This window comes from Diaporthe batatas, assembly GCF_019321695.1.
Source record: "Diaporthe batatas strain CRI 302-4 chromosome Unknown Contig00006, whole genome shotgun sequence".
Classification (NCBI taxonomy): domain Eukaryota; kingdom Fungi; phylum Ascomycota; class Sordariomycetes; order Diaporthales; family Diaporthaceae; genus Diaporthe; species Diaporthe batatas.
This window is the reverse complement of record NW_025408553.1, coordinates 1,591,884-1,608,611: the sequence shown is the minus strand read 5'-3', so window position 1 is coordinate 1,608,611 and position 16,728 is coordinate 1,591,884. Positions and strand designations below refer to the sequence as shown.

General features: G+C 53.8%; 5 protein-coding genes across 5 annotated transcripts; 2 read left to right on the top strand and 3 right to left on the bottom strand.

The window, feature by feature from the left end:
* Positions 1–45: 45 nt before the first annotated feature.
* KVR01_005869 (uncharacterized protein) lies at positions 46–1,652 on the bottom strand. Its single transcript, XM_044794736.1, has 2 exons — positions 1,193–1,652; positions 46–1,128 (listed from the first exon to the last, which is right to left on the bottom strand). Exons 1-2 carry the CDS (start codon positions 1,253–1,255, stop codon positions 442–444), a joined length of 750 nt encoding a protein of 249 aa, XP_044644672.1. The 5' UTR covers positions 1,256–1,652; the 3' UTR covers positions 46–441.
* Positions 1,653–2,040: 388 nt separating this feature from the next.
* On the bottom strand, positions 2,041–5,361 carry KVR01_006088 (uncharacterized protein; the record flags this gene model as incomplete). Its single annotated transcript, XM_044784679.1, has 5 exons — positions 2,041–2,135; positions 2,168–2,456; positions 2,505–2,907; positions 3,100–3,359; positions 5,176–5,361. 5 exons carry the CDS (start codon positions 5,359–5,361, stop codon positions 2,041–2,043), a joined length of 1,233 nt encoding a protein of 410 aa, XP_044644891.1.
* An 837-nt stretch (positions 5,362–6,198) lies between these two features.
* KVR01_006260 (uncharacterized protein) lies at positions 6,199–8,240 on the top strand (the record flags this gene model as incomplete). The annotated part of the gene is made up of 6 exons (XM_044784983.1): positions 6,199–6,230; positions 6,327–6,404; positions 6,488–6,701; positions 6,759–7,003; positions 7,425–7,572; positions 7,638–8,240. 6 exons carry the CDS (start codon positions 6,199–6,201, stop codon positions 8,238–8,240), a joined length of 1,320 nt encoding a protein of 439 aa, XP_044645063.1.
* A 1,350-nt stretch (positions 8,241–9,590) lies between these two features.
* KVR01_005954 (uncharacterized protein) lies at positions 9,591–11,993 on the bottom strand. Its single transcript, XM_044787897.1, has 4 exons — positions 11,218–11,993; positions 10,896–11,113; positions 10,488–10,842; positions 9,591–10,374 (listed from the first exon to the last, which is right to left on the bottom strand). Exons 1-4 carry the CDS (start codon positions 11,448–11,450, stop codon positions 9,771–9,773), a joined length of 1,410 nt encoding a protein of 469 aa, XP_044644757.1. The 5' UTR covers positions 11,451–11,993; the 3' UTR covers positions 9,591–9,770.
* Positions 11,994–14,524: 2,531 nt separating this feature from the next.
* KVR01_006190 (uncharacterized protein) lies at positions 14,525–15,546 on the top strand. The gene is made up of 3 exons (XM_044789327.1): positions 14,525–14,988; positions 15,056–15,143; positions 15,219–15,546. Exons 1-3 carry the CDS (start codon positions 14,820–14,822, stop codon positions 15,358–15,360), a joined length of 399 nt encoding a protein of 132 aa, XP_044644993.1. The 5' UTR covers positions 14,525–14,819; the 3' UTR covers positions 15,361–15,546.
* Positions 15,547–16,728: the final 1,182 nt, after the last annotated feature.

Sequence of the window (16,728 nt, the reverse complement as noted above, 5' to 3'; positions counted from 1 at the left end):
TCGGGACAGCGGGACAGCCGGCGATCATATTAGCCTTGACTTGGTCTGCTTTTGATCTTTGCCTTGCAGTTCCGGGTTCCACATCCTGTGACCAAACCAGCCCTTGGGTACTTGGGTACTCGTCTGCACGAGGACTTCTGCCGTTATATTTTTACCTGAATTGTTACTCCCTGCCGCAGCTCTATTTCTCCGTCTGCCACCCTGGCAAAGCACCCAGGTCAGTAAGCTAGTCATACATACGGAGTAGACCACGAGCATATGCCCTCATCACCGTTCCCAGATACTCAAGTAGTAATGAACTGTAGAAGAGCCACCAGCAGCAGCAAGGTAGTGCACAGCAGTAGGTATTCCATGACTGTGTTTTACATGTGACTTTTTCACGTGGTACACTTGATGCTGATCAAAGCCATCATACACATGATACCGTCTCATCATCCAGCTCTAGTTGAATTTCTCCAAGGCACCCCTAAAGGCCTCAAACTGGCTGAACCCCTTCACCCTGGGCTGGATCATCGGCTCCATGCCATAGTCGCCCTTCCTCAGCGCCTCCAGGTACGCCGGCCTCGCGGCCACGTCCTTGAGGTACCTGAGGATGTTCTGGTGCGGGCCCAGGTCCACCGTCGGGGCGAACCCGCGCAGCGTGGTCAGCGAGCAGACGGTCATGATGTCGGCGGCGCTGAGCTCCTCGCCCGCCAGGAACCTGGAGCCCGCGAGCCTCGCGTCCACGAGCCCCAGCGCCGCCTCGGTGCGCCGGTTGAACACCTGCACGATGGGGCTGTCCTGCGGCATGCCGGCCAGCAGGAACGTCATGGTCCGCGAGACGGACGGCTGGAGCGACCCGTTGGCAAAGTGCAGCCACTGCAGGTACTCGCCGTAGTCGCTGTCGCCGGGCGTCCGGATCAGCCGCGGCACCCCGCTGCTGCTGCCCGGCGCCGTGTTGCCGCCGTGCGCCGTGAGGATGTACTCCACGATGGCGCCCGACTCGGACAGGCTCACCGGCGGCGAGACGGTCGTGTCCCGGAAGTAGGGTGCCGTGCCGAAGGGGTTGATGTCCTTGATCTGCTTCGGCGCCAGGCCGGTGATGGGGTCTCTGTCGTGGACATGCAGTGTGTATGGCACTTTGAGCTCCTGGTCGCTGTTAGCCGGTGCGCCGGGACAGGGGCGAGGCGTCAAGGAGGACAGGGGCGCGCACCTCCAGCAGCCAGACGACCCTCTCCGACTGGGAAAGGTGCAGGTGGTGAAGTTCCAGGGACATGATGGCAACTTGTAACTTGAAAAGTCTTTGTAGCTTGAGGGCACCTCTCCGATCCTAGCTCTGCTTCACGCAAATGTGGTTTTGATGTGTGTTTAATAAGACGTCGATTTACAGGCAGATGGGCTGGGGTCGTAAACTCTAATTATCATGTCTCGGCCGTACTTCAGTCCGTCGGTAGTCAGAGTTGAACCGCCTGGGGAAGCTAATGACTTGACCCTGCGGTTGTCAGCAGTTTTGACGTCGTATCCAACCCACTGGAGGTCGATTCCAGATGCATCACTGCGCACTAAGACTTGTGCTCAGGCCCACAGGCGTGGGGATCACTATCCGGATCGGCAGCAGGCGGGCGAATTCCAAATGAAAAAACTGGAGACGATCTGTAGCGTCCTTGTGTTGCTTCCAAGCTTTCCATCCGAACCTCCGTTCGATCATTACGGCCGACACATCCGGCCCAGCTCAGGACATGTGGCCAGCCCTGGCAGCCCAATCTACTTGTTGGTGACGTGGCGATGCGGCTCTCAAGTCATGCGTGTGTATGTGTATGCAGGCCTGCGCCAATCACTCCTCTGATCTCTCCTGTGGACAATGAATGGCGTTTGCTTGCCAAAAACTTACATCAAGTTTACCACGGGAGAAAGTGGAAGTCAGGGGCACCTATTGTCGGTAAGCTCGAGATACATGTAAAATCGGTTCTGCCCGGATGTCTATTAATATACTGTATATGCTTGATGTTGAATCTATATGCAACCACCCCCCCCCCCCCAAAAAAAAACCTCTATTTCGCGTCAGCCTGCTTCACGGGCCCATCCGTGGCACCATCGCCAAACGACTCGGCGCTTAGATCCGCGGCCGTGCGCGTAATCTCGTGGCTCTTCTCCAGCTTAGACAGCACCGTCCACGTGGGCGCGACACTAAGCAGCAGCACGCCAAAGTTGATGCCGATGCTGACAAAGTGGTTGACCCTGGCCTCGCTCTGCATCGCCCACGCGACAGTCTGGCCCAGCGCCTCGAACCCCCTCAGGATGCCCGTGTGCCTCGACACGGAGGACAGGTCGGTCGTGTACTGGCCCACGAGCCAGTACAGGAACTGCTGGAACGCCTGGCCCGCGAACTGCCAGAAGAACACGAGCGCGTACGAGGCGCCGAACCCGCCGCGGAACCAGTCGAACACGGGGCCCGGGCCGGCGGCGGCGTAGTACCGCTGCTGCAGGATGATGGCCCAGACCCAGGTGCCCGAGAGGACGGCGACGATGGCGCAGAAGGCGGCCCTGGCGCGCGTCCGGATGGGGATGCCCTGCCGGTCCAGCAGCGAGGCGATGATGAAGGAGCTGAAGATGCCGGCGAAGTTGGTGAAGAAGGACGAGAAGGCGCGCGCGCGGACGGTGAAGTAGGTCGTGAGCCACGTGCTCATGAGGCCGTTGTAGAAGTAGCTGATGAAGAAGGCCGGCAGCAGCAGCAGGATCCGCGGCGACCCGAGGAGGCCCCATACCGCCCTGAACTCGGCCCCGAACGTCGCCTCCCTCTGCGTCACGACGCGGGTGCCGTCCCTGCGCCAGACCTTGTCCGCCGGGCTGAGGAGCACGGCGATGGGCAGGCCCAGGCACATTATGACGATGAAGGCGATGTAGGTCGAGGTGCTGACGGAGCCGGAGCTGGACTTGTCCGCGTTCAGGCCCAGGTTGATGGCGCCGCCCACGATGGGGCCGGCAGCCTTTGCGGTCTGCCATATGGCGAGGTAGAATGCCCTGTCCTTGGGGCTGGGATATCCGATGATGATGGCCGCCTCGGCCGCCCAGAAGAACCCGGCCGAGATCCCACACAGGGCACTGCCGAACAGCATGAACCAGGTGACGGCCGAGGTGCTGTTCACGTAGAGACCGGCGCCGTAGATGGGATATCCAATGCTTCCGAGGGCCAGGCCCCACTTCAGCCCGATCCGGTTGTTGATGGCCCCGGCGGCGATGCAGACGAGGAAGAAGAGGCCATAGACGAGCGCGTTGGCGGCCGACACGGCGTATGGCTCTGCTGCGCCGCCGGCCCCCAGGTTGTTGAGGGCATCCCACATTCCCGGGGCGGTAAAAGACACACCGCAGGCCACGAGGATCTGGAACGGCACGGACCGGTACATCGAGGCCGCCTTGCTTGGCGGCCGCACGGCGGACCCATGCTCGCTATCGTGGGTGCTTCGCTCGGCCGTCGGGATCCCCATCGTTGTAGCTGCTGTGCACCCTTTCAAGGTTTGTGAGTCTGTATTTTCCATCCTGAGGCCCTCGCGCTGCAGCCGCGAGCCTGCGAGCGCGTAGACTTTTATGAGATATTTCAGGCCCCGAAACTCCGCTTGGTTGTCACTTATTACGCTATAGCTACAACTTCTACAAGGGGCGATTTTTCTTCGGCCGTTGCACGCCGCGATCACGCAATTAGGTCCCCACTCTGAGTTGCGCTCTAGTGCTGGAGCCGCAATTTTTATGGATAATAGGAGCAAAGGTCAAGTGCGTTTCGCCACACGGCCTTGCAAAATTCCCCTTGACTAATCACTATGCAAGCAAATGTCCTCTGAATGGATAGAGCCACGCTGACCCATGAGGCTCTGACAGCATTGGGGATTGTGCAAGGTTAGTGCCAACAAATACCAGTGTTCAAGCCTGGGAATGTTGGAGACTCGATCACATCACAGCTCGCGAAACAGACGTCCGTCACGCCATTCATACCGGGCCAGTTCAAGGCAGCGTTCCATTTATGACCTGTCAGCCACCGAAACAGAGTAAGACAGCAAAGGTCAGTTGGCGACGGCACAGTTCGGGCTATATAGAATGCCAAATAATACAACTGCTGAGCGATCTTTAGTATCCACATTCACCCCATTGTCTGTTCAATTTCGGCTCATCGTTCAAGCAAACAAGGCATTCAATTATCCGTTCGACATGGTCGCTTGGGCAAACTTGGTGGAGGAAGCCTGGGTTAGCACGTTCCAATATTGGAAGCTTCAAATGCTGCCTGGCCACAAGTGCAACCAGTTTCGGGACGTTGCATGCCGGCCACACCAGCAGACTTAGTTTACCTCTATCACGCCTTGACAACTGACAGTCGTGGATAAATCCGTGACAATAACTAGTCATGAAATTCTGATGATTGAGGTCAGCCATTCCGCGCAGCATTTAAGTAGACATTGTTCCCGTGTGGTAAGCCGTACGTTCCTCAGGTGCTCCCGAGATCACAGCACGACTTGAACGGCTAGCATATTGATTAGGGAGCGCATATTGACTCATGTATTAACATCTGAAATGTGATCTGTAATTACCTGCCCAGATTCTCCCTCCATTATTCATGAGATGGTCAGTCCTAACGCCACAGAAGCACATCACAAGCGCTCCTCACGCCTGCCCCAGGGTGTGGACGATCTAGCGGTGTGGGAATATGCGATTATTGCGAATTCGGGACACCTTGATGGATATTTCTCAGTGTGGATTACAGTAATTGACTTCGTATTTACGATGGTGTGGAACCAATGTTTCGATACAGCAGGGGTGTACGACAAAGAAATCACGGGTGCCTACGTCGTCAACACATCCCAGTCTGACGCCCAAACCTGCCATCAATTGATACAGGTGGGAAGCTGGATAGCTTTCGAGGCACGAATAGAACTCGTGTAATTTTTTTCAACCGGTGTCATGCATTTCATGTCTCCACACTTCGTTGCTCGTTTGCCATGATGTTGTTCGACAACTTACTCCCATACTGGGTGATCTGAAACTCTGCCTCTGCTAAGCACTCGAGATCAGTCGTACGGCGTGACAAGCAATGAAGCTCTCTCGCATTCGATCACTCCTATCTATCCAAAAAAATTGCAGTTGGCATACTGGAAATCGTCTTCCGCTTCAAAAATGGATCTCGCGGGGGAGAACGGCGACCTGGAGGACAGGTGGCAGCGAATGTTCAATGAGTTCCAGAATTTCCAAGCTCAGAGACGTGACCTGAGAGATGCAGCGAGAGATGAATTCGATACGAAAGATCAAGAAATCGATGGAGAGATTGCGAGAATGCGGAACGACCAGGCCAAACAGATTGAAGTCATCAAAGAGGAGGCGAACGCAGAACAGCGTCATATCGAAGAACAAGCTGCAATGGAAATAAAGAGGGTCCAGGAAGAAGCCCAAAGAATGATTGCGGATGTCAAGAAAGAAACCGAAAGGGAAGTTGAGATCCTGAAGGTCGACATTGAGACGCAGACCCGGGAGCTGGAGCACAAACGGATCTCAAGGAAACGCAAGCACGAAGAAGACAACAGACAGATCGAATCCGAGTTTTTGTCTCGCTTGAAGCTCCTGGACGGGCAACTGAGAGCTTCAGTACGCACATGAGGGTTTTCAACACGCAAATTGGGGCTTTTCGCTGACAAACTCAGGCATTGCCAGAAACGCCACCGCCTTCCGCCACTCGAGAGTTCCCGGTCAACTCTCTGCAGGCCCATATCCCCTCGGAAAACCCTCCCTCACTGGCTGAATCTAGACCCCGCGAAGAAATTCCAGAGAGCCTGTGGCCCACCCGAACTCTCCTACCACCACTACGCTCGAACGAGCAACAGCCACCTTCACGAACCACTCTGGGACCAGATACAGTGGTACGAGGGGCGAAGAAACATCGCTTTGAAGGCTTTGCAAAGGATGGATGTATTACCTGTAAGAGAAGAGCCCGTCTGTGTGACTGCACGAGACCCATGTGTGGGAAATGCAAGGCAGACGGGCGACAGTGTCTCTGGCCCCAGCCCACTGCTCCTCAGCAGTCACCACGCCAGGACACCAACGCCGCAAACGACCCACATGGAGAGCCAGAGCGTACCCGAGCACCTGAAGCACCGGTAGGTCCTCGAGCGCCTAGCTTGAGGCCGCTGAACACCGACTTCAGGGCTCGGGCCCATCCTGACCTCCTACCGGCCTTCGCTTATGATGCCAGCAGACGGCCATCGCAAAGATTGGTGAGATTGGACCACTCGGAAGACCCAGACCAGGTGAGAAGATTTGTGAAAAGATTCCATGTAGTTTTCCTGGAATTCGTTGCTGATGATGATTAGCTTAATGTGCCAGGACCGCGCCAGGATATCGGAGCAGAATCGATTACCTGCGCACGACAACCTGCAGCCAGGACAGCAGCAGCTACGCAAACAGTATCGCCTCGGAGCCCGTCAGTGCCGCCAGCTCAACAGCCTGCGCGAACTCCACTCCCATCCAGCAGGATCTTAACCCGGAAGACAATCACATATCGAGAGGTATTCGAGAATGTCCAGGACAAAGACTCACGAGAGAAGCACTACATCGTGGAGTGGCCACGCAAGAGCAACAAATGGTACATACTGCGCTGCGACGAGCACGACTTGAACTTTGGGGAACATCCATTCACCTCGGCAAGGAGCCACCTCTACTCTGAGGCTCATGGCTTCATAGAGCGTGTCCAGGATACCACCGTCCGGGAGCTGGGCGTACTCGTGACTGGCTGCGATGCCAAGCGAGCCAATAGGAGCAACATGGCTTACAAGAAGGCCCTGGCAGATGGCTACCAGCCGAAGGGACATGGCAGGAAAAGGAGACGCAAGGCTGGTCACGGTTCTAAGCCTGCTGCACACAGGCCGAGACCGACGCACGGTGTCCTCCGACCAGCTGGAACGTCTACACAGTTTGACGGAATCATCGATCCGATTCCGGGTGAGGTGTATGAGGGTGCTCAGCGACAGCCGGGGCGCAGTGAGCGTGTGTGGTTTCTGGTGATTTGTCTGCCTTTGGATGACTGGTAAGTCTATTCTATCGTTAACCACAATCAATCCCTTGGGATCGAAGTATTGGTGATGATCTCACAAAACGCCACTTAGGACAACCATCGGAATCGATGGGACTCTCAAGGGCAGTCTTCTTGCTAAGAGCATGCCAGCTTGCTACCAACGAATAAATTTTGAAAACTCCGAACTGATTGCGCTCGATTGGGCGCCAGGCTTCCAGATAACTGGTCCCCGAGCAAGAGACCGGAAGTTCCCCTGCCTAGTTCTCAGACCCGGCCTCGAGATACCTCCCTGGGACCAAGAGTTCAACGTCCCATCTGACGAGCGGTTTCTCGCATGGTTCGGTGCCTCCAACCTGCGCCGGCGTTGGTTCAAGCACCCATGGAAGACTCTACCCAGCTCAGTCAGGGGCATCGGGGATGGTCAGGAGGCGGCACGCAGGTTCCGCGCACGGCTTGAAGCATACCGTGCCTCTCGTGGTGAGCCCCGGCTGAGTGTCAACATTGAAAGTGATCGGACCGAAGCTGGAACCGAAGACGAGGGCACAGTATGTACTTGATGTCACTTGAGCACGACCCAGGACTACACTGACCCGTGTGCTGCGACGACTAGTCCGACACACATGACCATTCAATTGCCGTGGCAGCCGCATCGGGAACCACGGGAGAACACGAGGCCAACGGTAAATGTCCAGGAGGAAATGGGAAAGACGTTGCAGCACGCGAGGAGCGTGATATCCATTACGCCACCGAAGACAGGATTCTGGTTACCTCATCAGAGCATGACGAATCTGAAAGCTCCCTCTCCCCAGTACCTAGCGAGTACGATGGAGACGAGGCCGACTCATCCTACAGCTCCAGGTCATCTTCCTCGGATGCTCCAGACGCATCACCCAACCCAACTGTGGTATTGGAGGATTTTGATATCGGTGATTACAACGATCCTCCGATATCGCCCACTGCCACCAGTCAAAAAAGCGCCAATCCAGGGCATGGTTCCCACGCCAATGATGGATCAGATGAGATGTTTGGCAATGGCTCTGTTGTGACACCATCAGCGATGGAAAGTTTGAGGGCGATACAGGTCGAGTTGATTCCCGGATACCAGGGAGAGTGCAGTAGCACAGTCGCGCAGTCCACCACACCCCTGGAGCGATCAGATCAGCTCTTTCTGTTTCCAGGTCTAGCTACACGTAGCACACAAGAAGAGGGGTAGCACAGCGATATATGATGGAACAAATAGACATCTTTCTTGAAACGGTGGTCACATGCGGGTATGATTATGAGTTGCATGCATAAAAAGCGGTTAAGGATCGTGAACCCACTCCTGACGTTGCCTGATGTTAAATAAATGATGATAGAGAACTACACGATCTCAATAAAAGGCAATCAGACCATCACCGGTTATGAAATTTCCAGAGGAAAATGAGTCCACACGTTTGCAATAATGTGTACTTAGCATTGTGAGGGATTAACAAGGCTTAAAAACCAAAGCATAATTCTTACTACACCTGGGAATGAAATCCACTATGACAGCGCTATGTGTGGTTTCGCTTCTATTCCCCATACGTCCGAGGACATACATGGCGCCTTCATACGGTGGTAAGCACTCAAGACCATGACAGCGCTATACATATACAAAGACGACGTGGCGCACCTCATCGGCGTCGATGTCTCGAGCAAAGACACGGATCAAAGAGCACACGACGACCATTAAAGCCACCCTGAAGCCACGGTTGGTGTCAAATAATGAAACTCTAATACCTGCTATGGTCCTGGGATGGATTGAATCTGAAAGAGGGAATTAAACAATCAAACCTTGTAGGATCGCATAAGTTGGCTCTCAAATCAGGTGGTTCAAATGCACATTGGTTTTCAGACTCTACCTAGGTATAGGAAATGGTAGGCCCAGGTGAACTACATGTGACTTGAAAAGGCCCTCACCTCAACACGAGCTACATTGAGGTTAACAATCCAAACCGTGGAGTTATGACTTCGACTTTTTTATTGATTGTTGGGTAACAGGGGAATCGGGGTCAGTAAATAGTGCTCAAATAAAATTTAGACGTTGATAAATTTATCAACATCGACTCGGATGGAAAAGCTTCTGCTTTGCCTGTGGTTTACCCATTCCAGGCGTGCAATATCCGAAAGCCAATCCTCCAGAGAGGTTCGATAAGATCCACACTGTATTTATGTTGAGATCGATGCGGGAGGCTAAGCAGTTTGTTTTCAGAATCGATACTATGCCTGTGTGGTATCATTAAGTTGCCGTGGCAAGGCAGTCTGCGGGCTGGTTGCCCTTGGGCTGCATCCTTTCAGTCCAATACAATGCTAACGGCGAGGCTCACTAGGCTGCCCAGGTGTGTTTTACACCTCAATTCCTCCTTTGCTTCCAGTAAAACTGATTGCATGGTTATCATAGAGCTTTGCTGTTACAACCACATAAAATGCAACGTCAATGCATTCTAATGTAGACCTACGTAGGGTAGTCTAATCAATATCTCAAGTGTAGCATGGTCACTGTGATTTAGGTGCCCAGGTGCGGAACCCGACTTAAACATGATGGGAGGTCGACATGAATATAAATGATTGGTATCTTGAATAAGTCATACAAGTCGTCAAGACATTGGCAAGACGTATTATCGTATCCGAAACACATGTACAATCATGGGAACACCTGCGTCAACTGGTGCCATGATGCCCTAGACAGCCTTCAAGACTTGTCGCAAAATATCGGAGGTGGTTATGACTCTTTCTGGTCCGAGACAACAGCCTTCTCCTCGTCAGCTCCCAGGCTGCCGTCCTCAGCAACGCCATCATGGTGTCCATGCAGACCAATCTCCGTCTCGGTGAAGGCATCCGCAACATCGCGGTACCTAGGGACGAAGTTGACCGCAAGCGCGTACGACCACGCAGCGATGAAGAAGGCCATAGGCACGACCATCGAAACAGGAGTGCCGTGCATGTCCGCCACGGCACCTGTCAGCGGCGGCACGATGGCACCGCCAAACACACCAGCCACGATGAAGCCAGAGCCGCGCTTGGTGTGGCGGCCCAGCCCGCGCATACCGAGCGCCATGATGGTCGGAAAGCAGATCGACTCGAAGAAGAGGGTGACGTAGAGCATGGCGATGCCGATATTCTCGCCCTGGGTGATGGAGGGCCCGACGAAGACGATACAGGCCGTGAGGAAGATGCCGAAGACGATACGGGGCTTGACGAAGTTCATCAGGCCCACGCCAACGAAACGCCCCACGGCGAAGGCGCCCTGGGCGCCGGCGAGAAGCTGTGAGCCCAGGGCGGAATCGGTGTTTTTGCGAGACTCGGTCGCGTAATTGATGAAGTAGCTATGTGATACCAGTTGACGCGTCAGTTGATGTTTGTGTCACATGTGGAAGGGGTTCACCGCAGGCTGTCGTGCGCCATATGCACACGTTGGTTGTCGATAACTTTGACGTACCTAGCAATTGCGACCTGGGCTCCGGTATAGCAGAGCTGGGTGAAAGAAGCATGGAAGAGACGGTACTGCTTCTTGAACGGCTTGTTGCTATCTGCCGACGCCTGAGACTCCTCTGCCTGGAAGGCCATGTCCGCGTCCGTGATCTCTGGGATGTTCGACATGAAGAAGACAAAAGCCAGGATGAAGACGAAGACCGCGATGGCTAGGTAGACCCATTGCACGTTCTGGAGCGCCTTGGTGTCGTCGAAGTTAAAGAAGACATAAGACCCCAGGACGGGGGCGACGACCGTGCCAATGCCATTGAAGGCCTGGGAGATGTTGATTCGGATCTCGGAGTACTTGGGTGGACCGCAGACTGTATAGCATCAGGTCAGCATTGGTGGGCGCCAAGAACGACATGGAACTGACCAGTGATGTAAGGGTTGGCAGCTGTCTCGAGCGATCCCAAGCCGTTTCCAATGATGAAAATGCAGATACAGAAGCCGGCGAAGGAGCGGTTCAAGATGGCAGGGATAGCTAACAGGGCGCCGAGACCGTACAAGAACAGGCCCCAGATAAAGACAGCTCGATAGCTGTAGTGACGCAGGATCCAGGCGGCGTGCCCAAGAGAAGCCAAGGGGTAGGCGCTGTTCAGTCAAGTCCTGTCAGTGGGGACCGTCACGGAAGGCCACTGGGCGCCAAGAATTTGTGGGGGGAGGAGAAGGAGGAGGAGAAGGGCAGTAATGCGCACCCGAAGTAAGCGGCTTGGAGGCCAGACGAACGAGCCCTGCTGATGTTGAGGGTGTTCTGGAAGTGCTTATTCAGGGTATCGAGCAGGCCATATGAGAAGCCCCAGAGGAAGAAGAGGATTGTGACGAGGCAGATTGGGTAGAGGGACTCCTTGAGAGTCAGTTCTGCTGCCTTTGTCCTCTTCTTGTCCGAGGTGCGCAGAGAACGGCCCTTCCAGAATTCTTTGGAGAGCATCTTGACTCGAGTCGTCGGGCGTTGACCCCTCACAGATCGGACAGGGCCCCAGCCTTGCTCCAGCAGTGTATCCCGGATGCTCTTGCTATCGACTCGACTTCGCAGGCTCCGGTAGAAGGTGACGGGAAGAGTGTCGAAAGCCCACCGTCTGAAGGAGAATTGAAACGCAAAAGAGGAGGAGATCCGGGTGAGATTGACCAAATGGGCAAATGGGGTCGTGGTGGAATTGATATGGAGACGGCAGACGAGGATGACTTTCTAACTTCGGCCCTTCTACTCCATGTTGCTGCTGTTCTGGGGGGGATACCCCACATCTCCCCAGACGAATGGCTCCAGTCATTAACCGACGGGGCCTGGGGGAAGCATGGTCTGATCTAGGGTGGTCCCGGGGCAGGCGATATGGCCCGCAGCTGGCCTGCAATAGAAACATTGAACAGCGAATGGAACCTTCTTCCTCGGGAAAAGACTCTCAGTCTTGACCGAGTTGGGCTGGTTGGGGCTCTCGACAGCCCAGACAGCTCACCCCAAATGCCCATAATAAGCCTGCACATGTGTGGACCCGACGGGAGTTCCGACCCAGCCGCCCCTTGATCATTCAACTTGATGCAACCACGTGCGGGGCCCCATACTACCATGCCGGCCATGATCTGGCCCCAAGCCAGCGCGGGCCTAGCCGGACAACCGGGCCATGCCCCATCGAGATATGGCTGCCGAGAGGCAAAATGCCGGGCTGGGGAACGGCCTGCTGCTAGCCGACTTGAGCATATAGAAGGGGTTCGTCATCGCCACGAGGCATGAATCGAACACAGTCCCTGCTTCGATTCAATGATAGCCCGAAGAGGCAAACAAGCCATTCGTCACAGTATCCGACCAGCTGATCCCAGGAATGTATCTCAAGTTACAACTGGCCCGGCTAACTTGGATATGCATGGCATATGTGCATCTGATCTGACAGGCTGGTACCGTAATGTAGCTGCATCCGGGAGTCATTAGCGTGCCGTTGGTAGCTGTCACGTTTCAACCCGTCTGCCCGTCTGCCCGTCAGGCCCGTCCACTCCCCCACGGCTCGGCCAGGCTGTGCCGCCGCATCTCGTCTGTTGGTCCCAGGCTGCCGGCTCCTTGGACACCTCAACTGCCACAGGCTTTTCGGTAGCATCAGACTGCCGTGCTACCTAGGTAGTAAACTCTATCAAGCTACGTCCTAATTGACACACAGCAGCCAGGCAGTACAGCCGGTTGGTTTGTGAGATACGATGCGCAGAGCCAGTTGTCGGCTCACATGTGCAGCTCGTCAACCCAGAACCAAAGGTCTGAATGGCCACACTGTCCATTTGAAGAAGAGACATTGCATCGCGGTTACGCAAGGCTAAGACCTGCACGTGCTGTATGATCGTTATTCAATGCCTAGCCAACCTGATCACTTGCGCTGTCAATGTGAAGCTGATAAAAAGCACCAAAATTCGCAAGGGGTAAAGATGAAGACTTTATTGGTTTCGCTTTTTAATCCCCATACATATGAAATGTATGTGGCGCCTTCATAAAGTGGTAAACGCTTAATTAGTCCTAATACTCTATATAAGGGCGATTGTGCTATTCGTCGAGGACTTTACAGTTTGTGTATCCGCATCCTCCTGTACAAGGCTGAACCAAAACTGTTATGAGGCCTTCATCCAGCTCTCTGTCTTCACTCGCTCCCGCCGGCCAGCTTATGCTGAATCTGTCGAGCCGCACACCAGCTTCTTTGAAAAGCGGCCGGGCCACCCCCTCCATCATGGAGCCATCTCCACTCCAGCTTGTTGAGATCCTTGCCTTGCTCTGGTATTTCTCGGGGACGAAACGCTCCAGGTTGTGATACCGTCCCTCCTCTCTTGCCCAACGGCGGTCCTTAAAATGGTAACTGGTGCCTCCCAGCATTAACACTTCCTTGAGATTGGGGAACTCTCCAAGCTTACTGCGCCGAGCGAGCTCGCACGCTTGGCTGCTCAGGCTGAACTTGACATCAGTAATCTGGAGGAGTTCGAGCGACCTGCGCGGCAGAAGTTCTACGACAAAGCTCTTGGAGTTTTCGATAAAGTTCTTGTGAAGTTCTTCGATCTTTTCAGGCCCCTGTTGTGTAATACTGGCAATTTGGCCTGCAGCAACCGCGTCGAATTTAGGCACAATGATGCTCCTCCTACCGAGTCTGAGGACCTTTAGGGCTGTGAAACCTGCTAGGGACGTGATCGGTCGGAAGGGCCGCCTATTTCCGTATTTTGGGAACCCAGTGAAGTCGAGTGTCAGTGCCTCTAGTTGACCCTTCAGAGGCTTCAGGAGCGTGACAACTAATAAAGACTTAGCAATCTCATCTGACAGTGCTTGCTTGAGATTGTTTACCATCTTGCCCGTCGACTGGTCCGTCGACTGGGCTGAGCTCTTTCGACAACGCTTAGTCCACAGAAGCCTCACGTCCAAGCTTGTGTCTCATCCTCAGGAATAATGGACAATTCACTTCCATCCAAACATATCTGATAGATCCAAATGTCAGCTACATGGTCCGGAGGCTTATCATTCTCAGGCAAACGCTGTGTTGAGGTGCACATTGGCCCGCATGTTCAGAGTGAATCACATGTGGTACCTTGCTGGTCGACCGGACAAGGAGACCGGAACTTTAGGGTGTCAGTATCCATCGATACTTTCTCCTCGATAAACGACCAGCTGGCCTCCTCAGGTGTTCTACCCAGGATGTTTTGCAGCTAAAGCCGTCCTAGGCCGCACGCCCATCACACGAGATGGGTCCTGGCCTAGTCGGGCTTGTTGGGCTATCAACTGCAGGGGTTTCTGTGTGTGTCTCTCCATGATCTACCGTTCTAAGCACGCAGTCGGGAGTCCGGGGCGGGCCCGTTGGCTCAAGCCATTGGATCTGACATGGTGGTTAGCCGCCCGGCGAGCTGCCCCTTTTTGGCCAGCGACCAATCACGGTCAAGACCCTGCATGATGGGTTCAAGGGGCTATCACAATCACATCGCCTCCAATGTGCCTCTGGTGCGTCCAACTGCAATAGGTTCTACAAGTGTACCATGCATTATGCGCTGCTGGTAGGCGTGGTGACTGACTCGATGTCGTTGGATGATGTTGGCGTGGCCATGGTGAGGATCCCGCCCAGCATATTAAGCTCTGGTGGGCCACTATTTTGGCAACCGTCCTTCCGAGAATTCAAGTTGCCTGGCCATTGGTTTCTGTCTTCTCTACACGGTTCTCAGTATATTTGGATTTGTTCAATAAAATTTCTCCTCTGTCTTGGGGCGAGTCCGTCACCCAAGCACAACTCACAGAAGCAGCTATCGCGCGAAGCCTCCCCACCTACCCCCCAGCATAGCAGCACTGCCCATCATGCTACGAAGCTCCTTCCTCAGTGTGCTCGCGACAACGTACATCCCGTGTCTTGTGACGGCGCTGGCCTGCAGACGAGCTTCAGAGTGCGCGCCTGGGCTTACGGCTTGGTCTGATGCGAACTTCGCTGGAACGTCACACCAGTACAATGTTTCCTGGGACACATGCGGTAGGTCTAAACTCGGCGCCAGTACATCTGCACAATTTGACCTGGTGTCTAACATCTGTCCCAACAGTCTCGATCGCAGCCCAATTTCCCTTTGCCCAACCAGGCGGAGTTAGCTCCCTCGCTGCCAATGAGGGCAACTGGTGTACGGTCTACCCGTGAGTTCATAGACCAACCCCCAACGGCTCGACTCAAATAAACATCTGTATAAGCGTACTGAAGTCAGGTTCTAGGAACACGGACTGCAATCCTGGACAAGGCAACGCCAATGACACGCTTAACGTTGTTGGCAGCTACTACGATCTCGCCAATCCAGAGGATGCCTGGGATAATCTGGCCCAGAGCTTTTCCTGCAAAAAATACAACTGCGAATGATTCCAGTAACATTTATGTTGGAGAATACTTTTTTGGGACCGGATATTGTCTTTGAAGGGCTCCATCTCTGAGGTGGTTGACCTGACCTGACAATATAGAGGGATGGCCGCTTGTACTTAATATTAATGTGTTATACGATCATATTTCCAATAGTTCTCAACACGAATAATTGCTTTTCGGTTCCTATGGATGCATTCTGTTTAAGCAACGAGACAGTTTTCAAGCTCATTACGCGTTGTCGCATACATTTCCCGGCCTCATTAATGCACTCAAGCAAGCGGGATTTGTGCTTCCACTTTACAACAGTCGACTTCGAAATCATCTACTTAGGCATTCTTGTGATGTTGGGAAACTTCTTTTCAACTCTTTGGCTCCTTGGACTCTTCTCTAGCAGCGATTGTCCACGCAGCATCCCACCCATTGATGTGCAGCTAAAAGCTTTCACTTGTTCTGCTTAGCGGGATATCCACCAAAATACCAACACACTAGCATCAGCCTATGTGACGAGAAGGGGACTCATGCGAGAACCACTCCGTCTGATCCATGGTTCCTGTCTCATCCTAGGCAGACGACACTCTCTGCTTATATGGTCCTGAGGATGGACCGATCGGGCCGTACGAGGTTCCACCCGCAAGCCCCGCTCGTGTAGACTGTCTGGACCTGTGCTCTGTGGTTGGATCTGTGGAGAGAGCCCCATAAGGATACCTGGACGATATGGTTGGCGCTTGAGTGATTGTGCGAAGCGGGTCTGAAACCCCCCCTCCACGATCTCGTGGTATGAATGGCTGGCAGTCTAATTGTTGGATGCGATTGCAAGGGGACTGGTGTTGGTCCGACGCCGACTTTTCTTTGATTCCACTACCGAGACGTGTCAGGACTGTTTGAAATCGTCGCTCGTCCCGGGCTTCACCACTTGAAGCAGGATAGTATCTTGGTCTGGAGGCCGTGAGATCTGCAAAAGGCCCTTTGCAACCCGGTGGGCAAGTCGTGAAAGACTTCATGTCGGCCTATCTGGAAAATCGAGTTGGCTCGGAGCTACTTTGTGTTGTATCTTGACACTCAGGGTTTCGAAAGCGACACTTGTGGAAGAAACAAGAACGTAAGATCAATTCTCTCGTATACAATGGTTATATAGGTCTGGAGAAAATGGTCATGACGTGGGAAGTTGACTCAACTATCAATTGTCTACCTACAAAAACTATGTGACGATAATAAAGGCTTGGTTTGTTGGCAATTTCCTCTTGCAATCGGACGACTTACACCAATCAGCGCCATTCATGCCTTGCATTTGGTTCTTGCGGAAGCAGCACAGGAAGCATCTAGCATAAATGACACATAACATTACACAGATATCACGAAAAACAGAGC

Excerpts from the sequence above, each read along its gene's own strand:
- KVR01_005869 (XM_044794736.1), bottom strand. The coding sequence starts at position 1,255 with ATGTCCCTGGAACTTCACCACCTGCACCTTTCCCAGTCGGAGAGGGTC. Across the intron at positions 1,129-1,192 it reads GGGTCGTCTGGCTGCTGGAG|GAGCTCAAAGTGCCATACAC; the intron begins GTGCGCGCCCCT and ends AACAGCGACCAG.
- KVR01_005954 (XM_044787897.1), bottom strand. The coding sequence starts at position 11,450 with ATGCTCTCCAAAGAATTCTGGAAGGGCCGTTCTCTGCGCACCTCGGAC. Across the intron at positions 11,114-11,217 it reads CTCCAAGCCGCTTACTTCGG|CGCCTACCCCTTGGCTTCTC; the intron begins GTGCGCATTACT and ends TTGACTGAACAG. Across the intron at positions 10,843-10,895 it reads TGCCAACCCTTACATCACTG|TCTGCGGTCCACCCAAGTAC; the intron begins GTCAGTTCCATG and ends GATGCTATACAG.
- KVR01_006190 (XM_044789327.1), top strand. The coding sequence starts at position 14,820 with ATGCTACGAAGCTCCTTCCTCAGTGTGCTCGCGACAACGTACATCCCG. Across the intron at positions 14,989-15,055 it reads TGTTTCCTGGGACACATGCG|TCTCGATCGCAGCCCAATTT; the intron begins GTAGGTCTAAAC and ends CTGTCCCAACAG. Across the intron at positions 15,144-15,218 it reads AACTGGTGTACGGTCTACCC|GAACACGGACTGCAATCCTG; the intron begins GTGAGTTCATAG and ends GTCAGGTTCTAG.